The sequence below is a fragment of the Rhinolophus sinicus genome, chromosome 8 (genome assembly GCF_057876585.1).
Source record: "Rhinolophus sinicus isolate RSI-liver-muscle chromosome 8, RSI-T2T, whole genome shotgun sequence".
In the NCBI taxonomy this organism is placed as follows: Eukaryota; Metazoa; Chordata; class Mammalia; order Chiroptera; family Rhinolophidae; genus Rhinolophus; species Rhinolophus sinicus.
Window position 1 is genome coordinate 5065858 of NC_142508.1, and position 24556 is coordinate 5090413.

The 24556-nt window shown below is 41.8% G+C and overlaps 1 protein-coding gene across 1 annotated transcript in view; it reads right to left on the bottom strand.

Annotated features, from left to right (window-relative positions):
• The window catches only part of CNTNAP2 (contactin associated protein 2), a 1494727-nt gene that overhangs the window by 247854 nt on the left and 1222317 nt on the right, over window positions 1-24556 (bottom strand). The window contains exon 15 of the mRNA XM_088799852.1: window positions 14016-14143. Coding sequence (XP_088655978.1) covers window positions 14016-14143 — 128 coding nt within the window. The remainder of the gene's footprint in view (window positions 1-14015; window positions 14144-24556) is intronic.

Below are 24556 nucleotides of genomic sequence, written 5' to 3' on the forward strand. Positions count from 1 at the left end.
AATTTGTGTTTGTCTTTTATCATTGTTGGATACAGACCCGCTATAACCTCTTCATCGAATTACCTCATTTTCTTTATTAGCAATGTTCCTTTTATTTTTCAAAATACATAGTGGAGAAAGATAAACTGTATGAACACAGATCTTTGAAGCTAAGCACCAGGGAAGAGTTCAGTATCTGGATTAAATGAAACCTTCTAAAGGTTATTCCCTCCCTATTTCTCACACTCTCCCCAAGGCCTAAGGAATACATTCAGCTCTTGGCCTAACATTTACAGGGTTTTCTGGTTCCGGGTCAGGTCTCAAGTTCTCGTGGGAGTACATATCCAAATGCTTGCTTGTGTTGTGGACTTACTTTTTACAGGAACCTTTTGCTTCAGGTGAATTACTATCTTATAATGTCAGCTCAAGCCTCCTTCCCACGTCAATCCCCACGTCAAACCACCCCTGCTCATTCTATCATTCCTCCAGGATCCCGCCCAAGGTGACGGACGGTAACTGCACCTTCCGCTTTCACCTTTATATGCTTTCTTGTGAAGAGAGGCATCTTTTCACCTTTCTTATTCTAAACTAGGTTACAGATTTCTTAATTGCAAAACCATCAGTCATACTTCTGTTCCTGTGGCCTGTTAGGATGTCGTGTATACACCTGGCGCTCAACATAGATTTACCACTGATAATGGATTCTTTTGTGAACCTCGGATAATAATTCATTATTTCTGAATGACTTTAATTTGGCAGAAATAATAATGGTGGCAGCCAGCCATTTGTATTTAAGCTTAATTCCTATTAGTTTTACAAAAACTGAGGGGTTTAAAGAAGTTTCACTCTTTTGTAGAACATTTATAACTACCATTACTGAGAACTTAGTGCACCAGATACTGTTTTAAACTCTTCACATACATTCGTCTCATTTTATTCCCATAGCAACCTTTTGCACGAAGCATAATTATCTCTATTTTACAGATGAGGAAATTGAAGCTTAGTGAAATTAAATAACTTTTCCAATGTCACGCTGCTGGCAAATGGAGGAGACGAGCCTAGGTCTGCCTGCTCCAAGATGCCGTCTGCTTAGCCAGAGTTTCTATAATATCCCTGTCGTAACAATCTTCCAGAAAACGTCTTCAAAACAGAGTCTTCGGCTCCACTCACTCTTGAGATTCTGAATCAAAATCGCTGGGGAGGGGCTGGAAATCTGCATCTGGACAAACACCCCAGAGGATTTCTGTGATCAAATTTAGGACACACTCAATGACATGACATGGCTGACCAGTATTGATAAGAAGGGCCTGAGTTGGATGCTGCCCATATACAGTTTGATTTTCATCACATGCACATTCCCTGAGGTTCAAACCTAGCAGAGAAACAAGGCTCACAGATCCAGTCCCTGCAGGCTGGCCACGGCCCAGGGGTGTGCAGGGGCTAGGATTCACCTTGCACTTGCCCAGGCCTCGGAAAATGGCTGTGTGGCCTACCATGTTTCCCCGAAAATAAGATCGGGTCTTATATTAAGGTTTGCTCCAAAAGACGCATTAGGATGTACGTTCAGGGAATGCCATCCTGAAAAATCATGCTAGGGCTTCTTTTCCGGTTAGGTCTTATTTTCAGGGCAACACAGTATGCAGCCTTAGAAGCACCCCGCGCTTGGTTTCATGCTCTGCTGTCCCGTTCCGAAATCCCGCATGCTCCCTTCACACGGGCCCTGCATCTCATTCGTCCTGGGTTGGGCGCGGTACATGTGTGTAGCCACCCCTCTCAGGAAGGTGCTACAGCAGGACTCCAGGTCGTGAGACACAGCGACCTGCTCAAGGGGAAACAGCACCATTTCTGCTCTTCTTCCCTCTGGCTTTAGATTTGGGAAAGGGGTTGTGAGATAGAAGAAGTCAGGGGTGGAGTGTGAGGCAAGGTGTGAAGTCACAGTTCTGGACATGCAATAAGACACCTGTTGAAGGGAGAGAGACCAGGTGGGGTCCTCCCTGTGGAGAAGCGGGTGGGAGCCAGAGAAGAAAGGCAAGGGGCGGCTTGGTTATGCTGAAGTGCTGCTTTGTGTCCAAGGATGGAGCAAAAAGGGAGAGGATTCCTGTGGAAAAGCGTCAACGCAGCCCATCTGACTGCTTATCCTGGACAAGGACCGTTTCCCAGGCTGGCCAGGGGCTGGCAGGCGGAAACTCAGATTCCAGCAAGGTGAAGGGCATGACAACTCAGAGCTCCCCACTGTCATCCCTGAAGTGTTGTACAGACAGGGCGATTTGTGCTGGACAGCTGCTTCCTCTGGGGTACGTGCCAGGCAGGGGCTGCCCATGTGACCAGCCCCCAGTAAAAACCCTGGGCACTGAGTCTCTAGCAAGCTCACTGGTTGGTGTGTTTCACTGTGTCTTAATGTGACAGAAGGGGCCAGGGAGCTGTTGGGCCTCTTTCATAAAGGCACGAATCCCATTCCATCCTCATGACCTAATTATCCCCCCAAAACCCATTTCCTAAGACTATCACATTGAGGGTTAGGATTCAACACATGGAGTTTGTGGAGACACAAACACTGGTGTATGGCACTTACTTCCCCCATTCCTACCTTCCCTCAACTGGCTGGAACGTGGCCTTAGCAGCTGTCTGTCTGTATAACTCTCATACTACCTCTCTTGAACAATCAGTATTTATCCCTACACTGTAAATGACTAATACTTAACTTGTGGACTAAAAAGGAGACAGTTATGGGTGGCAGGAAAAAGGGTTGGGGGTGGTGCACGTGTCAATCATGAGCTGTCTAGGCAGAAAGGGGCACAGAATGGGAAAGCTGGTGGGAGTGGCAAACTACTTTGCAGTTCTTACCAGCTAAATGCAGGTCTCATGAAAATATGTGAGTCTTAGGAAGGCAGGTTAACCTGAGAATTAATTACAGACTTCCGTCCTATTTTGCAATGTATATTATGCTTGAGGTAATGCAGCTATAATATCCCTTTTCTAAATACTGTTATTTTAGTTTTGGGCTAGTAAGCAAAACCGAGATTGTACTGCATTTCAAAGTATAATCTAAAATTAAAAATAAAATTTTAAAAGAATGAAACTGATGAAGTAAGCCTCTAACCACATTCCCATACGCAAACAAGCTATTCTAAGAATAGAAGGAGGAGAAATGGAAATTCTCCTAAAAAAAAAACAAAAAACTTATCTGTAGTTAAAATGTTATATTCTGCCCCATATTACAGAGCTGCTGAGAAATGCTCTATGTATCTTCCAGGCTTATCCCAGGTTCTTTTTGGTCTTTTCTGACATTAGGTTTAGTCCCAAAGGAAAAATTCCACTTTTTCTCCTCCTTCATATTTAATTCCTTTTTTTATTCCAGGAAGAATCATAACAGGCCCACTGGTAGCCACAAGTAAGACTGAATTCCAGATAGGGACAGGCTTTCAGGCTCTCTGAAGTGCCTTCTCACTGCTGCTCTTGTTGGGAAGGAAAATGCTTCCTCTACCTTTCTAGGTTCTTCTGGCTGATCTAACAATTAAATTAACATAAGACGGATTCATAGGAGAAAATCAAATTGAGTTACATATATATGGTCACGAGAGGTGGAGTACAGCATAGGGAATATAGGTGATGGAATTGTAACAGCTGTATTGACGTCAGATGTGGTAGTAGATTGGGTTGGTTTATCACTTTGTGAGGGGTGTAAATATCTAACTATTACATTGTTTTGTACACTTGAAACTGAAAAAAAAAAGAAGTGCTAGCTTTTTTGATCTCTGGTGCTTTTTGCTTGTTTGTTTTTGGTGTGGAGAAAACGAGACAGTCAGGTCTAACTTAATCTTTGGTTAAACCATAAGAGTAAACCAAGTACCCAATGAAAATGAATATCCCATGTTACCCCACGACAATCTTGACTTCTTGAGTCAGTTACCCTATTATCTCAGGTATGACAATGGAAGGAAAACCAGAATGGAATATTTGAGATGTCTGTCTGTCTAGTCACAAGTTCGGTGAAAACCAGTGAAACATTTTTGTTAAATACCAGGCCATATTTTCAGTTCAAGTCCTAATTTGTACCCTATTCAGTATTATAGAATTAAATTCTAAAGGTCTAAATACATTAAACAAAATTGATTGGGTAATCTACTAGAATTGAACTAAAGGATACTTAAATCATCAGACATAAAAATTACAGAAAGGATTACCGAGCCATTTCATTGTCTAAAGCTTGAGTATGTCAAGAAAATCTCTGAGCAGAAGAGGCAGAGATGGAATCTTAATGGTCAAACAACATCTCCTTCCTCCAAAGACCAAGCTATCCTTGCTGAGTCTGGTTTTTCTATTTACACCTAAGGATTGAGAGATTCTTGATTAAGTGTTGGTCTAGCAACTGATATTTTCTCCCTTATAGGCCGCTGGAAGGTATTAATTTACTTTAAGACAATTGACTCTTGGACTGGCTCAAAGATAAAAATGAAAGGATAGGAGGAAGAGGTCCCCTTTTCTTTTTCATTTGGGATTTTACATCTAGTTCTGAGGAGCAGTTTACCATGCCAGGGGCTGGATACAAATTCAAACGCACTGTTCCCCGTGCACGCTCCTGGGTGAGTACTGAATTAGAATTTATTTTAATGATCGTAACACGAATCTTACATAACACTTGCAATAGTTTAGCACCATTTGCTTTTGATCCTGAGGACTAGGAACATTGCTACTACAGAACCACCAGCAAACTTCATGAAGAGGATATTTTACAAGTTTTCTTCAACAAAATTCCTGTGTTTCCACGGCTTACATATAGTTAGCATTGTGAAAAGAAGCTTTATGAAAAGCCAAGTAGGTAACATAAAATAGGTGAGCCGGAACACGGTTTTAATTATGCCAGAGTGGGGTAGTTTATAGCTCACAGCGTAGCACCCTAACGTAGGTCTGAAGTACTGACTAATTGTAATTTTGTCAGTAATAACCTTGAGACACGGATAAACAAAAGTGTGCGACAGTCTGCTTGGATGTCTGAAGGACCGGGGGGGGGCAATCTAATTTAGATTAAACAATGAGTTCTATAAATTTAATACTTCACATGCACCTTAATTTAGAAATACCAGAGAAAACATAAAAACTTAGAGAGTTTTTTTTTGAATCCTGAATTTGAAGATAATTATCAGATTCAAGGGATTTGCAGGGTATAAAAGAATAAAAGTTTCCATTTAGTGAAGATGAATAAATGTGCAAAAACCTTGTGGGGTTAAAAATAGTTGTGCATATAAATCAAGTGGAAGATCCATTCTTGGACCCCGATAGCAATTACTATCTGCACATTTTTCTGCAATTTATCATGAAGCACCTCATGGTACTGCCTCCATTGTTAGTCTGAAATGCTTATTTAAATCTTTTGTGGTTATTTAACCATTCATGTTCATTTAATGAGCTCACATGTGAGTGTCTCAGTGTGGCAGGCACTGCCCTTGGAGCTGTGATACACATCTCTCCCCGAGTTCCCATCTACTGTTGGGGCTGAAGGCAGTAATAACGCAAATGAGGAAAGGACAGAGGTTGTATAATAAATAATGAACCGGTCTTTGTCCCAAGGTCCTGGGATGGAGCTTCTAGACCCCTGAAATTTCCTCAGTGATGGGAGAGTTTCTGTTATTTATGGTGGGCCCCTGGTCCACACCTCAATTCATACTAATGAGGTAACTCTTAGTGGACCCTCGATACTTACAAGATGGGGGCTCGCCCTGCCAGAAAGACCAGCCTTGGGGTTAGAGGGTTGGGGCTTTGAACCACAAGACATCAGCCTGATCTCCAGGGAGCAGAAGGAAGAAAGGCCAGATATTGAATTCGATCCCATGGTCAATGGTTTATTCAATCATGGCTACCTAACGAAACCCCAATAAAAACTCTGGACACACACTGATGTGCTGGGAGGTAACATGTCTTCACTCCATGAGGAGAAGACACAGGAGCTCCACGTCTGATTCTGAGACCCTTTCAGACCTCACCATTTGCATCTTTTCATTCCGATTTGTGTCCCTTATAATAAAACTCTAATCATGAGTACAGTGTGTCCCTGAGTTCTTTGAGTCACTGCAGTGAATTATTGATCCTGAGCGGATAGTGGGAACCCCGAAACTTGTGGCCTGTGTCTAAAGCGAAGGAGGTCTTGTTAGGGGCTGGCTCTGGGCAGGTAGTGTCTGAAATGCAGTGATCACCCCAGACAGCCATGAGTTCCACAGAGAAAGTAGGAAAGGCGGTAGTCAGGTGTGGGTGGCAACGTTAGCTGATGGGCCAGCAAGGCCTCTTGGAAGAACTAACATACAAGCTGAGAACTGCAGCCCCCGGGACACACAGAGAGAAGGTTCCAGGCAGAAGAAACCACCAGCAAACGTTCTTGAGGTCGCAACAAGCAGAACATGTTGGACACCTGAGACCAGGGGCCTGGAAGGGAGGAAATGGGGAGGCATTGTGGGTGGGGGTGGATCATACACAGCCTATGACATGTGCAAGGGGTTTGCCTTTTCAGAGTGATGGTTATGTCAGAATGTGCTGTGATCTGATTTCTAGCTTTGGACAGGCACTCTGGATACCAGGTGGGAAACATGAAGTTCAACTTGGAGTGTTTACGTTTTGACTGTCAACTTTCCTGTAGCCTCCCCGAGGGCAGGAAACGTAGTTTGTGCTTTTCTACAGTCACTTAGTGCTTCATGTCAATGCTGAGGTACATAGAGAAGGTACTATATACATATAGGCTGAAATATGCATATGCATGAAGAAAGACGAGAATACAACTGAAGGGGAGATGAATCTGTGCTCAATACCATCGTGTTTCCCTGAAAATAAGACCAGCCAGACTATCAGCTCTAATGCGTCTTTTGGAGCAAAAATTAATAGAAAACCTGGTCTTGTTTTACTATAAGACTGGGTCTATAATATAGTATAATATAATATAATATAATATAATAGAATAGAATAGAATAGAATAGAATAGAATAGAATAGAATAGAATATAATATAATATAATACAATGTAATATAATATAATGTATAATACCGGGTCTTATTTTACTATAAGAACCTGTCTTACATAACATAATATAATACCAGGTCTTATATTAATTTTTGCTCTAAAAGATGCAGTAGAGCTGATGGTCCGGCTGGGTCTTATTTTCGGAGAAACACGGGATCAGTGGTTGAACTTCAAGGTTACTAGGACTGAGTTTGAAAAACGGATAAAATCTGGATTAAAGCGGAAAAAAATCCCACGGTAATCTATACATTTAAAAAAATCCTATACATTTTTCCTAATTTTTGAAAAAAAATTAAATATCTAGGTCAGGGGTTAGCAAACTATGGCCCTTGGGTGAAATCCAGACTGCCAGCTATTTCTGTTGACATTTTACTGGAACCTGTCCTGGCCCATTTGTTTACACATTGTCTAGGGCAGCTTTCACACGACGCGGTTACGTAGTTGTGACAGAGCCTGCACGGGGCTGTCTGGTCTTTTATAGAAAAAAGTTTGCTGCCTTGCGATCTAGACAAAAGGCTGCCCTTTGTGACTGTCACTGGGGTGGTCAACACAGGTGCGTTACTAGGCTCTCGGTGTGTTAGGGTCGTCTATAAAGGTCGTGCTATCTTTGCTGCACTCTGTACCTGTTCTTGGAGCAGAGCAGCTTTGTCTCATGGCTGAGGCATTAGCCTCCTTCTAGAAGGTGCTGGCCATAGTACCTGTTTAGAGCTCAGCCGCATGTGCTGGGTTCCCAGGGTGATGTCCTGGGAAGCCTAGGGTCGGCTAGGCTCTCAGAGGACAGTTTCAGAAGATGGTAGCAAGCAAAGAGATGTTTCCATTTGCAGTGAGAGAAGGAGAAGGGGAAGAAGAAATGAGGGGCAGACTTCCCGAATCAGAGTCCCCAGGTGAACTGTAAGCACAGTCAAGTTGTAACACACTGCTTACACAAGGCCTCCCGGCTTTGTTCCAACTGCCACTCCACTGGTTAAAAATTTCACCTTTAATAACCCATGAAGTGCTCCCAGATGGGGCCACGTCCCGATGTTCTCTGTAAAGGCTGTCTGCCAGGTTGAATTCGCTTCCCGGATTCTGAAATAGGTTCGAATCGGTGGCACCTAGCATTTCCCTCGATTCCATGTGTGCTTCACACCGGGAACTCTTAGAACCCACACAACAAGCCTAACTCTTCGGCAAACAGTTAAGAGCGATGGATCGATCGCTTGGAAAGTTCAGCAGAGGAAACCCAGCTGTGGGGATTCAATTTACAGAACAAAGTCCCTCCTGTATCTGGGCTCCTGCCACTTCTGCTGGGCACCAAGTTCAGGGAAGGGACAAGTATCCAGAGAGGGGACAAGGAGGAAGCAAGGCCCACTCAGCCAGACCGCTGTCCTCTGTGGTATGTGACAATTCTTCCACATGCAAGCAGTGTTTGCATGGACAGCTGGGAAAGTCAGTCGCATGCACACAAATACTGTATGTATCATAAGAGACAAACACCCCCCTTTTTTTTTCTTCTCCACACTGTAGCTAATTTCACTTCCCATTTCCACAGTGAGTGTGCAGCGAAGGTTGCAGTGTCACCTAGCATCATAGAGCTAATGCCTCCCGGGATGTGTCCCTTTCTCCTCATTGTCTGAACGCACCCCAGAGTCTCAAAGACCAAAGCGAAAGCTTCTTCCTCTTCTTCTGCCACTGTGACTGGAGCTGCCCTCAGATATGCCCAGAGGGCTCGGTCCTTTCAGGAGAATCAGCCTAGGTTTGATCCTGCACATTTGGCTATTTCTGCGATTCTCAGAGCTTCTCCTGCTTCTCAGTGGGTAAGCTGCCCATGACAATAGCAGTGGAGGCTGGGACATCGGGAAAACAACACAGGTTCATGGTTTCTACATATCATTCTAGCTTTTTTTCTGTTTTCGGTCTTCTACTATCAAGCAAAACACTGCCTAGAAATGAGAAAAAACCCAGAAGTCACCAACTGTCTGCCATGGGCCCCTCATCCCTACGGCTGCAGGTTTTCTCTCAGGGTTCCAGATGGTTGCTCTCACCACGGGGTCAGATTAAGACTCAGGTACCAGTTAGGTCACTGCTCAGCTGGAGACAGGCAGGGACCCCAGGTAAGAGCTTCGGGGAAAAACTCCCTCTTTGGATGTCAGCATTCATCCTGGGCCACAGGGAATTAACGAAGATGCAGGCTCTTGTCAAAATCTCTCTGGATGCTCTGCCATAAAGCATCTGGGAGCCCCGGGGCTGGGTGCTTAACCTCCCTAGACCCAAACTCCCGTGTCGATAAAGTGAGAGGTCTGCCCTGTTTGAGCCCTAAGACTTCCATCTTTAGGATATGCTTCTTTGTTCCTGCTTTGAGCTACACTGGAGACAAGTACACACAGCTGCATTTTGTGGGAAGACGTGGGGAAAGGAAAAGAATGTGGAGTACCTACTGAGGAAATAATTACTGAGAGTGACGAAATGTTATCCATTTCTGGATTTGCCCTGAAATCACACAGACCTTCCGGCCCGGAAACTAATTGGCAAACCACCTAAACCCTAGCTCTACTTTCGCAGTGGTACACTGGAATTACAGATGTCACTCACGCACGATGTTGGGAAAATCAAGAGAGGATACGAACATACAGGGTTCGGCTTACAACCTGCGTCCTGGGCCCTTTCCCTTTCTTGTCTCTTCCAAGCCTGACACAGCAAAGAACGAGGGGATAAGCCAGCTCCCTGTCCGTCTCTGGAGCCCAGGCTGCGGCTTCATTTCCACAGTCAAAATCACTTCCAGAGCTCAGGTGAGCGGCTGCCCCTCCAGCCTTGTGGAGACCTCACCTGGTACACTGAGCGCAGCTCACACAGATGCTCGGGGGATGGTGTGGCCTGTGTGTACCTCTGGGTACATCCTGTGGGGACCACACTCATTTACAACCCCCGTCCCTCCCCCGAAACACCTTGTCTGTGCAGGAACACCGTGTAGGTAAGTCAGCGCCTTGCCTTCCTGCTAAGGGAATGGCTGGTTATGGTCCTTGCATGTGCAAGTCTTGCAGCAAAGATAGCACGACCTTTATATTTCTCTGGTATATAAGATTATATTCCCAGAGAACAAATGTCCTGGGTCACTTGGATAAAATGCTGTCACCGTCTTTATTACTTTCACCCTCAGCTTTGTCTGTGCCGAGGGTTCCTGAACTGACTGTATTGTCTGCCTCACTTCCTCCTCTGGGACTCTCTGAGTCACCTCTGCAGCTCTAGGAAACTGCATTTCCATCGTAAGGGTCCAGCCCTACTCCAGTGCCTCGCCTGTCTTCTTTGACAGCCAGGGCGGATACTGGCATGAACTCCCGAGTCCTTGGGGGACACTGTTCCCTGAGCCATTCCTACCCAGATATGTTGGAAACACGTGCTTCTGTAGCAAACTTGCCTCTAATTAATTGTTTAAAGTCTCTGTATCCCCAGGGGAGATAGGAGACGTCTTTACCTCATATGGTCAAGAACAGAGCAATTACCAATCAAATACTTCATTTCTAGAATTAACGATATTCGCCACAGATATAGTCTGAATGAGATTTCTACCTCCAAATCCCAAATGTTTTATTTTTGAACTTATTCCATTAAGTTTAGAAACCCCTCCAAGTATACGACTAATTACATTTGAAAACAATTTCTACTCTATCAGTGATTCTGATCCTTCTAAATAGTTCTTTTGTTTCTTCCTAGGTGAGGACACACATGTCCGGGGTCATTTGGACAAAATGCCGTCACCATCTTTATTTCTTTCACCCTCAGCTTTGCCTTATGAGGGGGATTTGTAATTTTACTGCACTTTTTATCATAGTTAACCATCCATCACCAGTCACACTTCCAGTTTCATTGAGGTCGGAGGTTTCCATTTGAAGGTATTTGGGGAAAGAAAACAAGCATTTCATACCGCTACCTGGGAAATGCAGCAGACCTGAGTGGAACTCACTGATTTTCTTTAGGATTTTAATTATATGGGTCTATGAGTTTAGATGAATCAAAGTAAAAATGAAACTCAGCAGGCATGATGAAATCAACGGAAACCACTGAAACAGTTGGTCAGAGCCCCCCAAATTGCTTCATCTCTAAGATGGGCGGGGGGATCCGGAACCTAATTGAAGAGACAGCTTCCGGGGGCTGTCATCACTTAATCCTCAAACAGAGAAGGACATTTTTCAACAATGGATTGGTGTTTTAAGCGGTAGCTGTGCAGCAAATGACACTAAGTGAACCTCTATAAAAACAGGATTAAAGTGCTATGCCACTTTTTAAATTATAAAAATTGGACTTTAATCGCTGCAACATTCATGCTATATTGACACATGGACATGAGAGGGTGGGGGGAGTGGTCGAATAAGACCCAAATGTCATATTTTTAGAACAATCTGATTAGCAATGAACTCATGGAAGAGAATGGAGTTGGGGAAACAACCCTGATCTTGAGTGGAAAGAGAAGTTTATGTTCTCTCCTCTGTCTTTCCTCCTGGACCCTCCCAGAGGCTGCAAAGGTACACAGGAATTTGTTGTGCAAATGACATTTTAAAAGAAATATTTTGTTCATTTGTAAAACAGAGAGGCTAATATTTACCTGACCCACCTCACGGGGGTGGGAGGAGAGTGGGACATGGAGACTATATCCAAGGAAATCATACTTGTGTAAATACTGGAACAGGCCATGAATGGAACACTTTATCATTACTGTATCCATGTTAGAACAATCGTAAGGGGGAGGTGGGCATCAAAACTGCCGACTGCTACCTGGAAATTCAGGTGTAATATTCTCAGCTGCCTGCAAAAAAAGATCTCTCTCTCTCTCTCTCTCTCTCTCTGACACAAAAGTATTCCACATAATTGCAATTAAATATGGGCTGTGCTTTTGTTTTCATGAGGTATCAGATAAAATACAGATTAAAAGAATCTCTCTGAAGCTGAGCCCGACAGGAACCCTGGAATCAGGCAGTAGCAACGAATGGCATAGCTCTTGGTCTTATCAAGGGGCCCTAACGATGTCTCTAAGAACAAACAGCCTTGGGAACGAAATGCAAATGAATGCCGACCACCATACTTTCCCTACTTTCTCTTTTTAAATATAAAGTCTGCCTGAAATACATTATCTATCACTCCTTTCTTAAGCATCGCTTACAATAATTATATACTGCAAAATCTAAAATTATAAAACAGTTTGTGTTTTCCAATAGGTTTTCATGTGTACATCTCAAAACGTGGTTTGGACTTATTTTTTCTGTCCCGCCAGAGTGTCTGGTAAAGTGCTAGACAAATAACAGACATGATAAATTCTTCCTGGAGACTGATTAATTCAGTAAGATATAACAAGTTAATATTAGCTATAAACTGTTCTTATCCTCCCTCATATACTATTCAATGGAGCTGGAATCTCCTTTTTCAATAATGGTAACAAAAGTTTGCAGAAGTCCGATTTTCTAACTATATCGAGTTCATCAATTGCTTAATAGGAATCCCTTCTCTAATTCAAAGCTAACTTCAGAATTAGAACTCGTAAATGAGAACTACTTTAGCTGTACATGTTAATTATGTAATTATGACATCATGGAACCAAGTTTTACTAAGCAACACACGAGAACCTGCCTATTTTGAGTGACACTATAGGCCAGCTCTCAAAATTTTTGTTTAAAAATGCATATTCATTAGTCTTCTATATCAGTATGTTTTTCTTCAGCAATTGAAATGAAATTTCTTATTGCACAGTCCTACTAAGCCTGACTAGACAAATGAAGTATTACTGTTTAACAAATGCATGATGAAGCTCTTTGGACCAATTTCCATTTGAAAGGCAACGTTTTCATTTTCTCTACGTAAGAAGAGAAAACCAGCACAAACTCCATCTCTCTGTTGTACCAGGGACACTGTGTTGTTTAGTTGCCGATGGCCTCGATTTCCTAAGTAGTCAACAGTGAAGCATGCATCCTTACAGTCCTTAGGACACCTCTTGGGGTGGACGCGATCATTTATTACATGGAGTAGGTCTAATTCTCCCTTGATTTATGGCAGTGCTGATAAGATTGCATCTCACAGAATGCCTTGCTAGGAGGAATCCAGAGCCACTAAAATTTTTATGGGCTCCCCAGGACGAGTTGGGATGCAGGTGGTATTCTCATTACCATAACCAAGAACATGGAGGGTTTGCCTGATGTCTCCTGGCAAGTTAGTTATTCAGGGAACAGAACCTAGGTCTCCTGAGGCCGAGCACACACTGGCAAAAGCGTAGAACTTCCAGGGGGAGTGCTCAAATCACGTGCACAGACAAGCAGAGGGGACAGGCCACCCAGGATGCTCACTGCAGAATCCCCATAGCAACCTGACACCGTCACCTTCGACAGCACATAGAGCACACTGAAGGGTATCAAACAACATCAAATCCTGACGCTGCCCTTAATTAGGCGGGATCAGCACTCTGACTCCCTGATCTCCTACAGTCCAAGCTAGTGGCCCCAAATTCCCCTCCTGAATGCAAGACACAGTCACGGACACAATCTTTGGCATACAAGGGACTAGCACGCTCTGATGATGAAATCTGATAGCAATAATGGCAAACTTTATATGACCGTAATCCCGGTTTACAACAATACATGAAACCACCATACTGCTATTTATATTACCATCAGCTCGGTTACGATGGTATAAACAGCCTGCTAATGGCATTAACTGCAGCAGTGGCAGAATCACAGCGCCGAGGGCTGCGGTTACGCTATTCACATCGCTGTTTATATGTCACCATAAACTTGGGCAGTCAAGCATGTTACACATGGGTAGACACGACAAAGAAGATGGACGTCCACATTTTATGCCCAAATCTAGGCTCCTGTACTGGAGACTTTTGGGCTGTCACCCTCTTCTCTGTGCTGAGGTCTGTCTGGCTGTCCAGTTGGCTGTTTGGGTTGCATGACATTTGTTAGGGAGCTAGAGAAGAGCAATCTGTTTGGTGCCATCCTCTGACTTGCTGGGAAGCACTATTTAAAACTGATAAGAAAGTGAAAGCCGCAGCTGCTGGGCAAACTTACTGTCTCCTTGGCAGCGCAGGGGACCCACGCTCAGTTTGGCTTCAGAGCCTTGCCGGTCAGTGTCTCCAACCACCACCTGGTTCACCGGCAGGTGATCTTTGTAGGATAAGAAGCCGGCATCCTTCCTCCTGAATCACAGGGAGAGATGGGAAAAGAACAGGGGGCTGAGTCAGAAACGTGTGTCTTCTGAGAACTGCTTAAGCTGTCTAATAATTGACCACATTCCATACATGTTCAGAAGTTCGCTAAATAGACACAGAGTTAAAGGGTTGTTTTCTCCCTTCCATCAGGTGGTGTCACAGTGCATTGCTCAGAAGCAACTGTGACATCCTCACCTTCTGGAAACCAGAACCAACACCCTGATTTCCAGAGCGTCGCAACCAGCATGCTGCAGGCTACGTTAGGCTGAGAGGAGACGACGGTGCTGCTTGAAGAGAACACACCAAACACTGAGCACACACGCACAGTTTGCCGTTGTAATGGAATCCAAAGTTCAACCAAGTCAACCTGATTTCTCACATAATACCGTGTTTCCCCGAAAATAAGACCTACCCGGAAAATAAGCCCCAGGTAAAATTGTCAGCCAGACGGACGCATTTAGTACATTATGATGATGTTCCAGAAGAAGATGACATGACTGTATTTGAATAAATGCAGATTGTTGTACATGAAAAAAAAAAGACATCCTCAAAAATATACCCTAATGCGTCTTTTGGAGCAAAAATTGATATAAAGCCCAGTCTTATATTTGGGGAAACACAGTATATAGTACAAAACCCTGTTTAAGAAAAAAATAAAATAACAACAACCCTTTGTCATCTTAATTGCTTTGGAGCAGTCATTTCAGAGGCTTTCTTCCCTGCTGTGCCTCAGCTAAATAAGGGACGCTTTTTTGTTTCTTCATCTCTTCTTGTTTATTTTAACCACTGAAAGAGTTTGAGTGATGTTTCCAACACAGAGCCGGTGCTTACTGTTTATTTCTGTCTATAACGGGGAGTGGAGCTGACTCTCCTCCTAGCTTCCTTCTCCTGTTTATACTTACCTTGTTTCAGGTCTCCTCACTCTACCCTACGCCACTGCACATAGAGGAAGAGGACAGGCTAGCTGCAAAGCTCTGATTCCAGGATGGAGCACAGACATCCAGGAGTTGTTCTTGGGGATGGACCCCAGGTGACTTACGTACAGCCGGACATCACCTTACGACAAAATCCCTGGCCCCTCATCCCCTTTTCATGCTGCTGAGGCTAAGGGGTCCCCTTACTTAAGGCTGGATGGGTGGGAGTCACAAACCAGTGTAAAGTCATTCCCCAAATTTACCTTTTGCATTTTTTTTCTACACTGTTCAGTCTGAACATAAATAACAAATTTTAAATTGTACATACGGCTGATCATAGGAGAGAAAACTGACTTTGGCGGACAGAAGAATGAGAGACAGCGTTCAATAATCAGGTTAAAGATTCGCCGCTGGCATCTCTTGGCACAGAGTGCAGGGGCTGGCGGGGAACCCACTAGGAGGCTGCCCTTGCCACGCTCTGTGTTAGGAGCAGCTATGTGTCCCCGACCTTCTCGTGGACTCATTTGTTAATATTCAAAAGGGCTGGTATTCAATTATTTTGCAAACAAAACTGATTAACATCAGAGATGACAAAAATTTACAAGCTTCAGTTTATCAAAACCTTTACATCATTGAGCAACGAAGCTGAAAACTTAACATGATTCATCATATGGACTCAGTTTCATACTTGTATCCAATGTGGTGCGTGTATCTTTAGTTAACATTTTTCAATGGCGACTATGATAGTCAATAAAGCCAAGTATCAAAAGGAACAAAACAGAGGCAGATATTCAAATTAGTAATCCAAGACTATATAAAAGAATAATGCGTATTCAATCACACTGCAGTAACTAAAAGAATTAGAGCAAAAATGACTAATTTCTATTACTATTTTAGAGAAAATATTAATTTCAACTTTAAAAAATATTACTTTAAAAGACTTTCTTATATTGAACATAAAACATTACTTCCCTAGAACCTATATATTATTTTTTATACTTATTTGTAAGTGTGTGTTTGAAAAACTTTTGATGATAAGGTGAGGATCAAAAAATATGAAGAACACGACTCCAATTCACGTCCTCGTGAAACAGTAATAGTAACAGGACATCCGTATTGAGCACCTATTTACACTGGCCGCTTTCTTATACATTAGCGTCTAACCTGAAATCAATTCTTCCTTATAGAAAGAATTGGGGTCACTGTCTCCATTTTATTGGGGACAAGGATGAGAATCAGAGGATTCATCTTGACCAAAGTCACCATCTCATAAGCGCAGAGAGTGGGTTCAGATGTAGATTATCTGGATCCCAATCTAGGATTTTCCACTAAAAAAGGGGGTGGGGGAAACCAAGCAGAGGAAAACAAACAACCCCACCCCCCACATGTCAGTTAAAAGCCTTTGTCTTTTAATTCTCATTTATAGATGAGGTGAAAAAATGCCTTTTAGATGAATTTACCTTCCTAAAATGTTGAGGTTATTTATTTGTAAGTAGTCAGTTTAAAGATATTTGTAATGTTTTACTCACATGCACCCCTACTTCAGTTACATACTAAGTAAAACAAAGGTCTAGAACTACGTCATCTCCAAATTCACCACTGAGTGCAATAATAAAGTTTATAGAAGGTTGCAGTTCAGCTAGTAGTTAAGAACTCTTAGATATTCCTAATGAAACCAAGAAAACAGGAAAAATGTAATTATCAGCTGAGAAAAAGGGATAAAGATACTTTCTCCACCATTTTTTATGCGAGTTCTAAATAGGGCTCCGGAGATTTTATTTAAAGCCGTCAACAACGGTGTGTGAAAACTCACAAAGCAGTGGACTGGCCTGGGAACAAATTGGCTGTGGAAACAAATTCATGAGTAGTGATAAAGTGGCTGGGCTAGAACAAAGTTCCGGATGTGATGCTACAGCACAACCCACTTTAAAAAAAATGATGCCTGGGGGGAAAGAAAATAAACTGAGATCTGGAGAGGGACCCTTCAAAACACCTGTGAGATGTTCACCTTAGCACCTGTGTGAAAAATTATACAGTAAGCAAAACAAGCCTTTGTTGAAAGTTCTGATCTTTACAGATGGAGGTCAACCTAATTTAGAAAGATAATCAGTAACTATTTATGTTAGCGTAAGCTAATTACATCTGCTAGTGGGTTTGTACATTAGCATCCATTTCAAAGAGGCCCTAAACCCTGACTTTTACATAATCCTTCCATCATCATTGCTATTGAAGCAGATTCTATGGCTTTTGTTTCTCTAACCTGGCATTTCTGTTATTTTGACTCAGTACTATTTTCCTGAGGAATTCTGCTGCACACTGTTCTTCCCCTGCCTTCTTTTCTTAGCCTGCTGAGAAACAAACAAGCCTCTAGGTAGTTCAGTCTTGCTCTTAGTTCAGTGAAAAAGAGAAAACAAAACAAAACAAAAATTCTAAAGAAAAAATAAACACCCAAGCCGCTGTAATTGTGAACCTGCCTTTCTACCAAATGTTGTGCGAGTTACACACTACAAGTCTGTCCTATAATTCTAACAGAGAAGAATGACTTCTCACTTGTAAGGTTTTAGAGGTACTTGGTTACTTAAAAAGAAAAGAAAAGAAACAAAATATAGTCAGTGAGCTTTCACGCATTTCCATCAGAACATCACCTAAGTTAAAAATTTCTGGAAGAATCCAGGAAGTCAAACTTTTAGCTATAGAGGCATCAGAAAGAAACATAGAAATGACAAATACACACATGAGAGGATACTTAATATTATTCGTCCCTAGAGACATGCAACTGAAACTATACTGAGATGCTACTGTACTCCTACCGGAACAGTTACAATAAAAAAGACAGAAACATAACACATGTCGACAAGGTTGGGGAACCTGGAATCACATACATTCCTGGTGCGGTTGTAAAGTGGTATAGTCACTTTCGAAAATAGCTTGGCAGTTCCTTAAAAGTTAAACACAGATTTATCATGTGACCCAATCATTCCATTCCTGGATATCTCCCCAAGAGAAATGAAAGCCTAAGTTCACAAAAGACTTTTAGGTACATGTTCACAACACCTTTATTCGTAATGGCTCCAAAGTGGAAACAACCCAGTGTCCTTTAGGTAGTGAGTGGGTAAACCAAGTGTAGTGCATCCACACAAGGGAGCATTACTGAGCAACAAAAGAAATAAAATATGGATACAAAATGCAACACGAGTAAACCTCAAAAACATTACACTAAGTGACAAAAGTCAGACACAGAAGACCATCTAGTCTATAATTCTGTTTTTATGAAATGTTCAGAAAAGGCAAATCTACAGAGACAGAAAGTAGATTAGTGGTTGCCTGGGGCTGGGGATGGGAACAAAGATGAATGGTAAACAGAAATCTTATAAGGGTAAACCTGGATTGTGGTAATTTGTTGTACAGCTCGGTGAATTGAATAAAAATCCTTGAATCGGACACTTAAAATGGGTGAATGTCATGGTATGCAAATTACACTTTAATAAAGTAATTAAAAATAGAACTGCAGATAGGTGTGACTACCAATTGGCAGTGGAGAAAGACATTTCCTTCACACACCTCTTAACTGGAACAACTGGAATATATGGAATTATGAAGTACATTTTCTGGCTTCAGAGTCTTCTACCTGTGACTATGAATCTGGAACTACAAAATCTTGACTGACTTCTTTGTAAAGGGGTTTTACCCTGGCTTTCAAGTTTCTATCCATGTTTGCGTATTCCATTGACCTTGCTTTCTGTATAGGGTCTCAGACCCCCTTCCCAGGATACCCGCATTCAGTCCGTTTCCTCACCCTTGACCTCTACAAAAATGCTTTAACATGAGTCAAGATTTGAAAATGGCACAGAACATTCCACCAGTTTCCCCTATGTTCCGGTCCCATCCTCATTCTTTATTCAGAACTTGTACCCTTTATCCCAACCTGCTATACCTGTCATCTTCCCAAACTATCTTGAAACAGGAACCACCTTGCTCATCGAAGGCCAGTCACCCTTGGTTTTCCAGGACAGCCTAACAATACAGTTCTGTCCAACTGTCACCATGTACAATTGTAATATCCTGAAAATGCCAATACTTTTTAGCATCAAGGCTTCCTCTCAAGGACTGCTTGTAAATTTTTTGGAATCTTTGGTGTGATTTTTGGTTCAAACAATATGTTCACATTATCTGTCCATCTTTGTATCTTTTCTCTTGATCCTTTCTGCCTAATAGCCAACCCCAGACACACTGTACTTTTCCCATAGAAATTGAAAACGTAGGTCAAAAAATAAAAACCTACCAAAATTTTCCTGGAAAATTATTATTCTGCTAGTCACTTCCACTAAAGATGTTAGATGCATTAGTAGTTATTTTATTTAAAGGATCTTTACATTGTTCTTATTCTTTGCATCTCTTAAATCAAAAAGCACATTAACTTACAGTTATATAGAGTTTCAAAATACTCATAGTGCTTTCTTATGGAAGATCTCATTTGTTCCTTGTAACTTTGTTGGTGCAAGGAAATAGGGATATACAGTTGAACCTGACAGATTTTGATTCCCAAACAATTATTCAGGAACACATCCATTACATAAAGTGAGACAGACTCCACCCAGGAATGAGGTGCTTTTTCAGGGTATAATACCAAATACTACTGAATGCTTCACTAGTTCATACTTAATGTATATAAAAAAGGCGGGACGTCTATAAACTCAAGTCAAGGCTAGTTCTATTTGAAACATTTTTTTTTTTTTTTTAAGTAAATGAGAATTTTTGTCTTTTTTTTGGTCATCACCTTCACCTTTCTACATCTTCTCTGCCTGGAGATGCACCCCACTGCCTTCCTCTTAACAGGAAGTTAATGCTTTCATTCTTCCTCTGTCCTGGCCCCTATTTAAACCAACTTTCAAAGAATAATGTGACATTTTCCCCCATTCATTTTTAGTACAAGCAAGGCCTGAATGAGACAAAGGGCGCCTCTTGGAAACCCGGTCTCTATGAATGGTAGAGGATGGATTGGAGACAGGGAGGAATGTTCCTGGCATCACTGAAGTGACAATTGGGAGGTGACTACAAGTTCTTACAAGGCCAGCCCTCTATCACCATAGAACAGGTTGACCAGTTCCTCATTCACAAAAATCATGATCAGAAGTCAATGTCCTCGTGCACAGCCCACACAGGGGCTATCTCAGCCTGGCTGTACCACCAGAAGCTGAAATCCACAGCAAAACTGCATGAGGCACAATAGAGGAGAACTTGTAAAATACTTCTGATGGCGGCCTCGGTCACCATTGACTATTGAGCTTTCCTCAATGGATGTAAGGTAGTGTTCGCTACAAAGCAATTAGAGTAATTAAGAAAACAACCATTACAATTAGATCTTTAGAATCCATGTCTACGTCCCCTATGGAATGAAAGTAATTACAGATTCAATTACTCCTTTTCAGTGGGAATAGCTTAGGACTTTTATAAACGCAACATAATTATCTGCTCAGTTTAGAATCTCTTAGAAAGCCCTTGTAACCATTTCAGGATTCTATGCAAAACGTTCTTTGATTTTCCTTCTGGAATGCAAGTTCCCTGGGGTCAGATATATTGTCTCGTGCAACCTTATAAAGCAGATACTAGATACTAGTAGGCACCTAAAAGTGGCTTACTCCATATGTTTCATGATTGAATAAATACATGAATAAACATAGAGTGTAACTAGGCACAATCCTAAAATAGTAGTCAGTATGTGTTCATCACTACCAATGGTGAGAGAGGAGTAAGAAAACCGTTTTTATAATTAGAGTTCCTTGAGGGCTCTTGAGACACTTTTATTATTCTCTTTCTATAATTGAGGTTTTATTTTTTGTTTAGAAAGTAGTATTCAATTACTAGCCTTATCTATAATTAATATAGTGGAAAGGGCACAAAAATTAGATCATAAAGACGAGTCGGATTCAACTCTGCTTCTATGTAAAAGAAGTTGCTAAGTTTACTTGGTCCATTGTTTTTCTTGCATAGATAAGTTATGGTATGCTGTGGTTCTGAAGGGTGTCAGAATACACAACCCCCAAATATGCCTCTTTGGCATATAGATTATGGTTCTCTTTGGATGGGTTCCTTTTAAGGTTGTACATGGCTGGGTTTATTCCACAGGCTGTACCTCTGGCCCACAGGACACGCAATACATTCTTGTCCTATGGAACTCTGAAAGGGGAGGCCACTGGCACACACCATGACCTTTACGTGAAGCTGGGCAGGGATGCTCCAGGCTGGTGTGAGTCAATCCTGTGCTAACTCCAGCAATCATGACATAAGCTCTCGGATTCATTCCTTTGAAGATCCCATTTCCCACTCTTACAATGGTGGCGATGTATGGAAGCAGACAGAATATGCGGACAACTCTGCAAATTAATCTTTTCCACTGGTCTCTTAGACTTCTCCAGGAATTTTTAGACTTCCCTTTTGTCACCTGAAATAGATAACTGTAACTTGGTTTTAGAATGTGGGGGTACGTGACCCTTAATCTAGTTCACGGCCTTGAAGCCAGTGCTGAAAATCAAGACAAAAGAGGCAACCTAATGTATAATCCTTTCCTTGGATATGAAAAAAATCCTAAACCTAGCCAATTTTTATAACATCACATTTTCATCTAATTTAATCTCTGTGTAAAGCATTCCTCGCCGTCCCCACAAATGTTCACAATCGTGAAAGACAATAATTGACTCTTCATTTCCTAAATTTTTCCTTAAATAGACTGGTCTACCCAAAAGAACATTAGTTCTGATGAATTTGGCCTCAGAACTAAGTTCAACATGCCTTCAATTTTTATTTTATGGATTTGACCATTCTAAAAGGTGCTATTTTTCAATGACTCTTAACTGAACAGCATTGCTTTTTCTTCCCATTGCCATTTCCAAAGCCCTCTCCATGTAACACAAATCCACAGAAATTATTCTCATATTGATTACTGCCATCATCTCTTCTCTACAAATATCACATCATCTTTGACACACTTTGTCATTCCCACTTCACCTCAGCAGGTCATTTTCTTCCCCGAGTGGACACAAAACACTTGTTCAATGGTAAAAGTGGTTTCCTTTACCCATTTCTGAACTCTGTATGGCCCTTAAAATGATCAATATTTGTTTTTTATTATCAATATCTCGATGATACTATGGGATGTAAACATGTGGAAAAGGTCTCAGCTATAATAATGAAAAGCACTTACTCTTTAGGATGAGATGGTCCAAATAAACACAAGACTCCAAAATCTCTCTCAGTAACTGAGACTAATGTGAGTTTGAAGACAGCCATGGGAAAAGGCTTATGACTGCTATCAGTCTCAGGCCTGAAGGAAGAAGGATGACCCCAGGAAATTGCAAACAAATGATCTAAAATTTGGGAGGAAGCCAACAGAATGATGTGTAAGCCCAGGGAATCGAGAGCTTCAGGGAAGGAAAAAAAAGTGGTCAATTATATTCAAAATATTGCAAAAATGTCTGTATTAAAAAAATTAAAGAGTGCATGTCAGGTATATCACTATGAACATCATTGGTGGACATATCTTAAAGACTTTCACTAAAGTAATGAGAATTTTCAATAATTGATAATCAAAGGGGAAACAAGAGAGAAATTTAGAGACCAGCCCTAAACTCTTGTTTTGAAGTTGGAATAAGAACTGAGAAATGAAGAAGCGATAGAATTAAAGCTACAGGAGTTTGCAGCATTAGGAGATTTTGTTTCTAGAATGAGAGCTGAATCAATTAATTATGTTTTATCATATACGTCCCCAATTTGCCAATAATATTTTTTGAGTTCAGAAGCAAAACTCATGAAAGCCTTACATATACATACAGTCAGCACACAGACAACATATAACTGTCCACAGTATAACTTACAGGGGCGTATAATTAGGACATCTGACCTAGGACGTCTGCTGGGGGATACACACAGCAAGTCCAGCATCCTCTAATTTCACATCCAGTGAACAAAGAGCATCTGGATCTCTTCCTTCACCTCATAACTAGTCACGTGGGGCACACCTGACCTTGCTGCAGTATGACAGCCAACATATTTTGGGAAAAGATTCTTGGACTTGTGTTTTTGGAGAAAATGACTGAAAGAACTAACTAGACAATTTCACAGTGAGGTTCAAGCTTTGTGGTTAACTGTATCCAGCTGGGTCTTTGATGTTTACTGCGTTTGGAGAAAAACAGACGTTCACTAACCCTCTTGGGGACATTCTGAAACTTCAGTTGATTAGATTTTAATAAACAAGGTCATCTTTATGGGCAAGTTTACTTTGTAATTTAGGGGGTGACCCATTTATGATACAACTTACACAAATTAAAAGGGTATATAAATCCTCCCCTCAGAAGAAAGGCAATAAAATCCATCACTGTGAATTGAGGGACAACAAATATCATCAGAGAAAGGGGTGCGTGGCCTGGACTTGTGGGGTATGCAAATCCTGAACAATGCAAAACTTCAATTAGTGGGCATTTTATGGAGAGAATAAAGCACACAAGGGTCTTGCTTTTGTGGATTCATTTTGCTTTTGTGAGGATCCGGAAGGGGAAACTGCCATGTTGTTGTGATAGGGCAGAGTGTCCAGTATGTAAATCATCTGAAAATGGAAAGGGAAAGTCATGCCAACAAGCTGGGGAGAATTTGGTCGTTTTATTTCCTCAAAGTGCACGAAATCTTGAGGACTGAGTCTAACTTCACTTAGAGGCTGCTGCAGTTTGCTTGGGCTGCCGTCACAAGATACCACGATCGGGTGGCTTAAACAACAGGCATTTACTTGTCACAGTTCTGGAGGGTGGAAATCCAAGGTGAAGGGCTGGGAGTGCTGTCTGGGGAGGCCTCTCTCCCTGGCTGCAGACGGCCACCTTCTCCCCATGTCTCACGTGGCCTTTCTTCTGTACACACACACACACACACACACACACACACACACACAGCACTGGCGTCTCTTTCTCGTCTTATAAAGACACCAGTCCTGCAGGACTAGGACCCCACCCTTCCAACCTGACTCAGCCTTCCTTACCTCCCGACGGCCTTATCTCCTAATGCAGTCACATTGTGGGTTGAGGTTTTCACATGAATTTGGAGGGAGGACACAACTCACAATTAAGTCCAGACAGCTTTATATATTTTTTTGCTGAGTTTTGGGAAGCGGTATTTCTGGGAGATGGTAATACATTTTCTGAGAGGAAAAAAAAGATATGTGGTCTCCCAAGTGTGGGAAATGCTGCATATATTCTATATTTCACCCTTGGAGACCCAAAATATCAATTAGTATAATAAAGACTAAGGGAATCCCTACATTGAGCAAAACATGTTGAACTTTGTTAAACCCAGCATCCTGGAAAAGGGATTATTTTTTCCCAGCACACATGTTAATAGCTCGAGAAATGACAGTCTGCATTGCACTAGTCTGTGAAACGTGTTTTTGACATTCTATGCTTTCTCCAGTGCAGCAGCTTTAATGGTAAATCACTTCCAGGGCTTA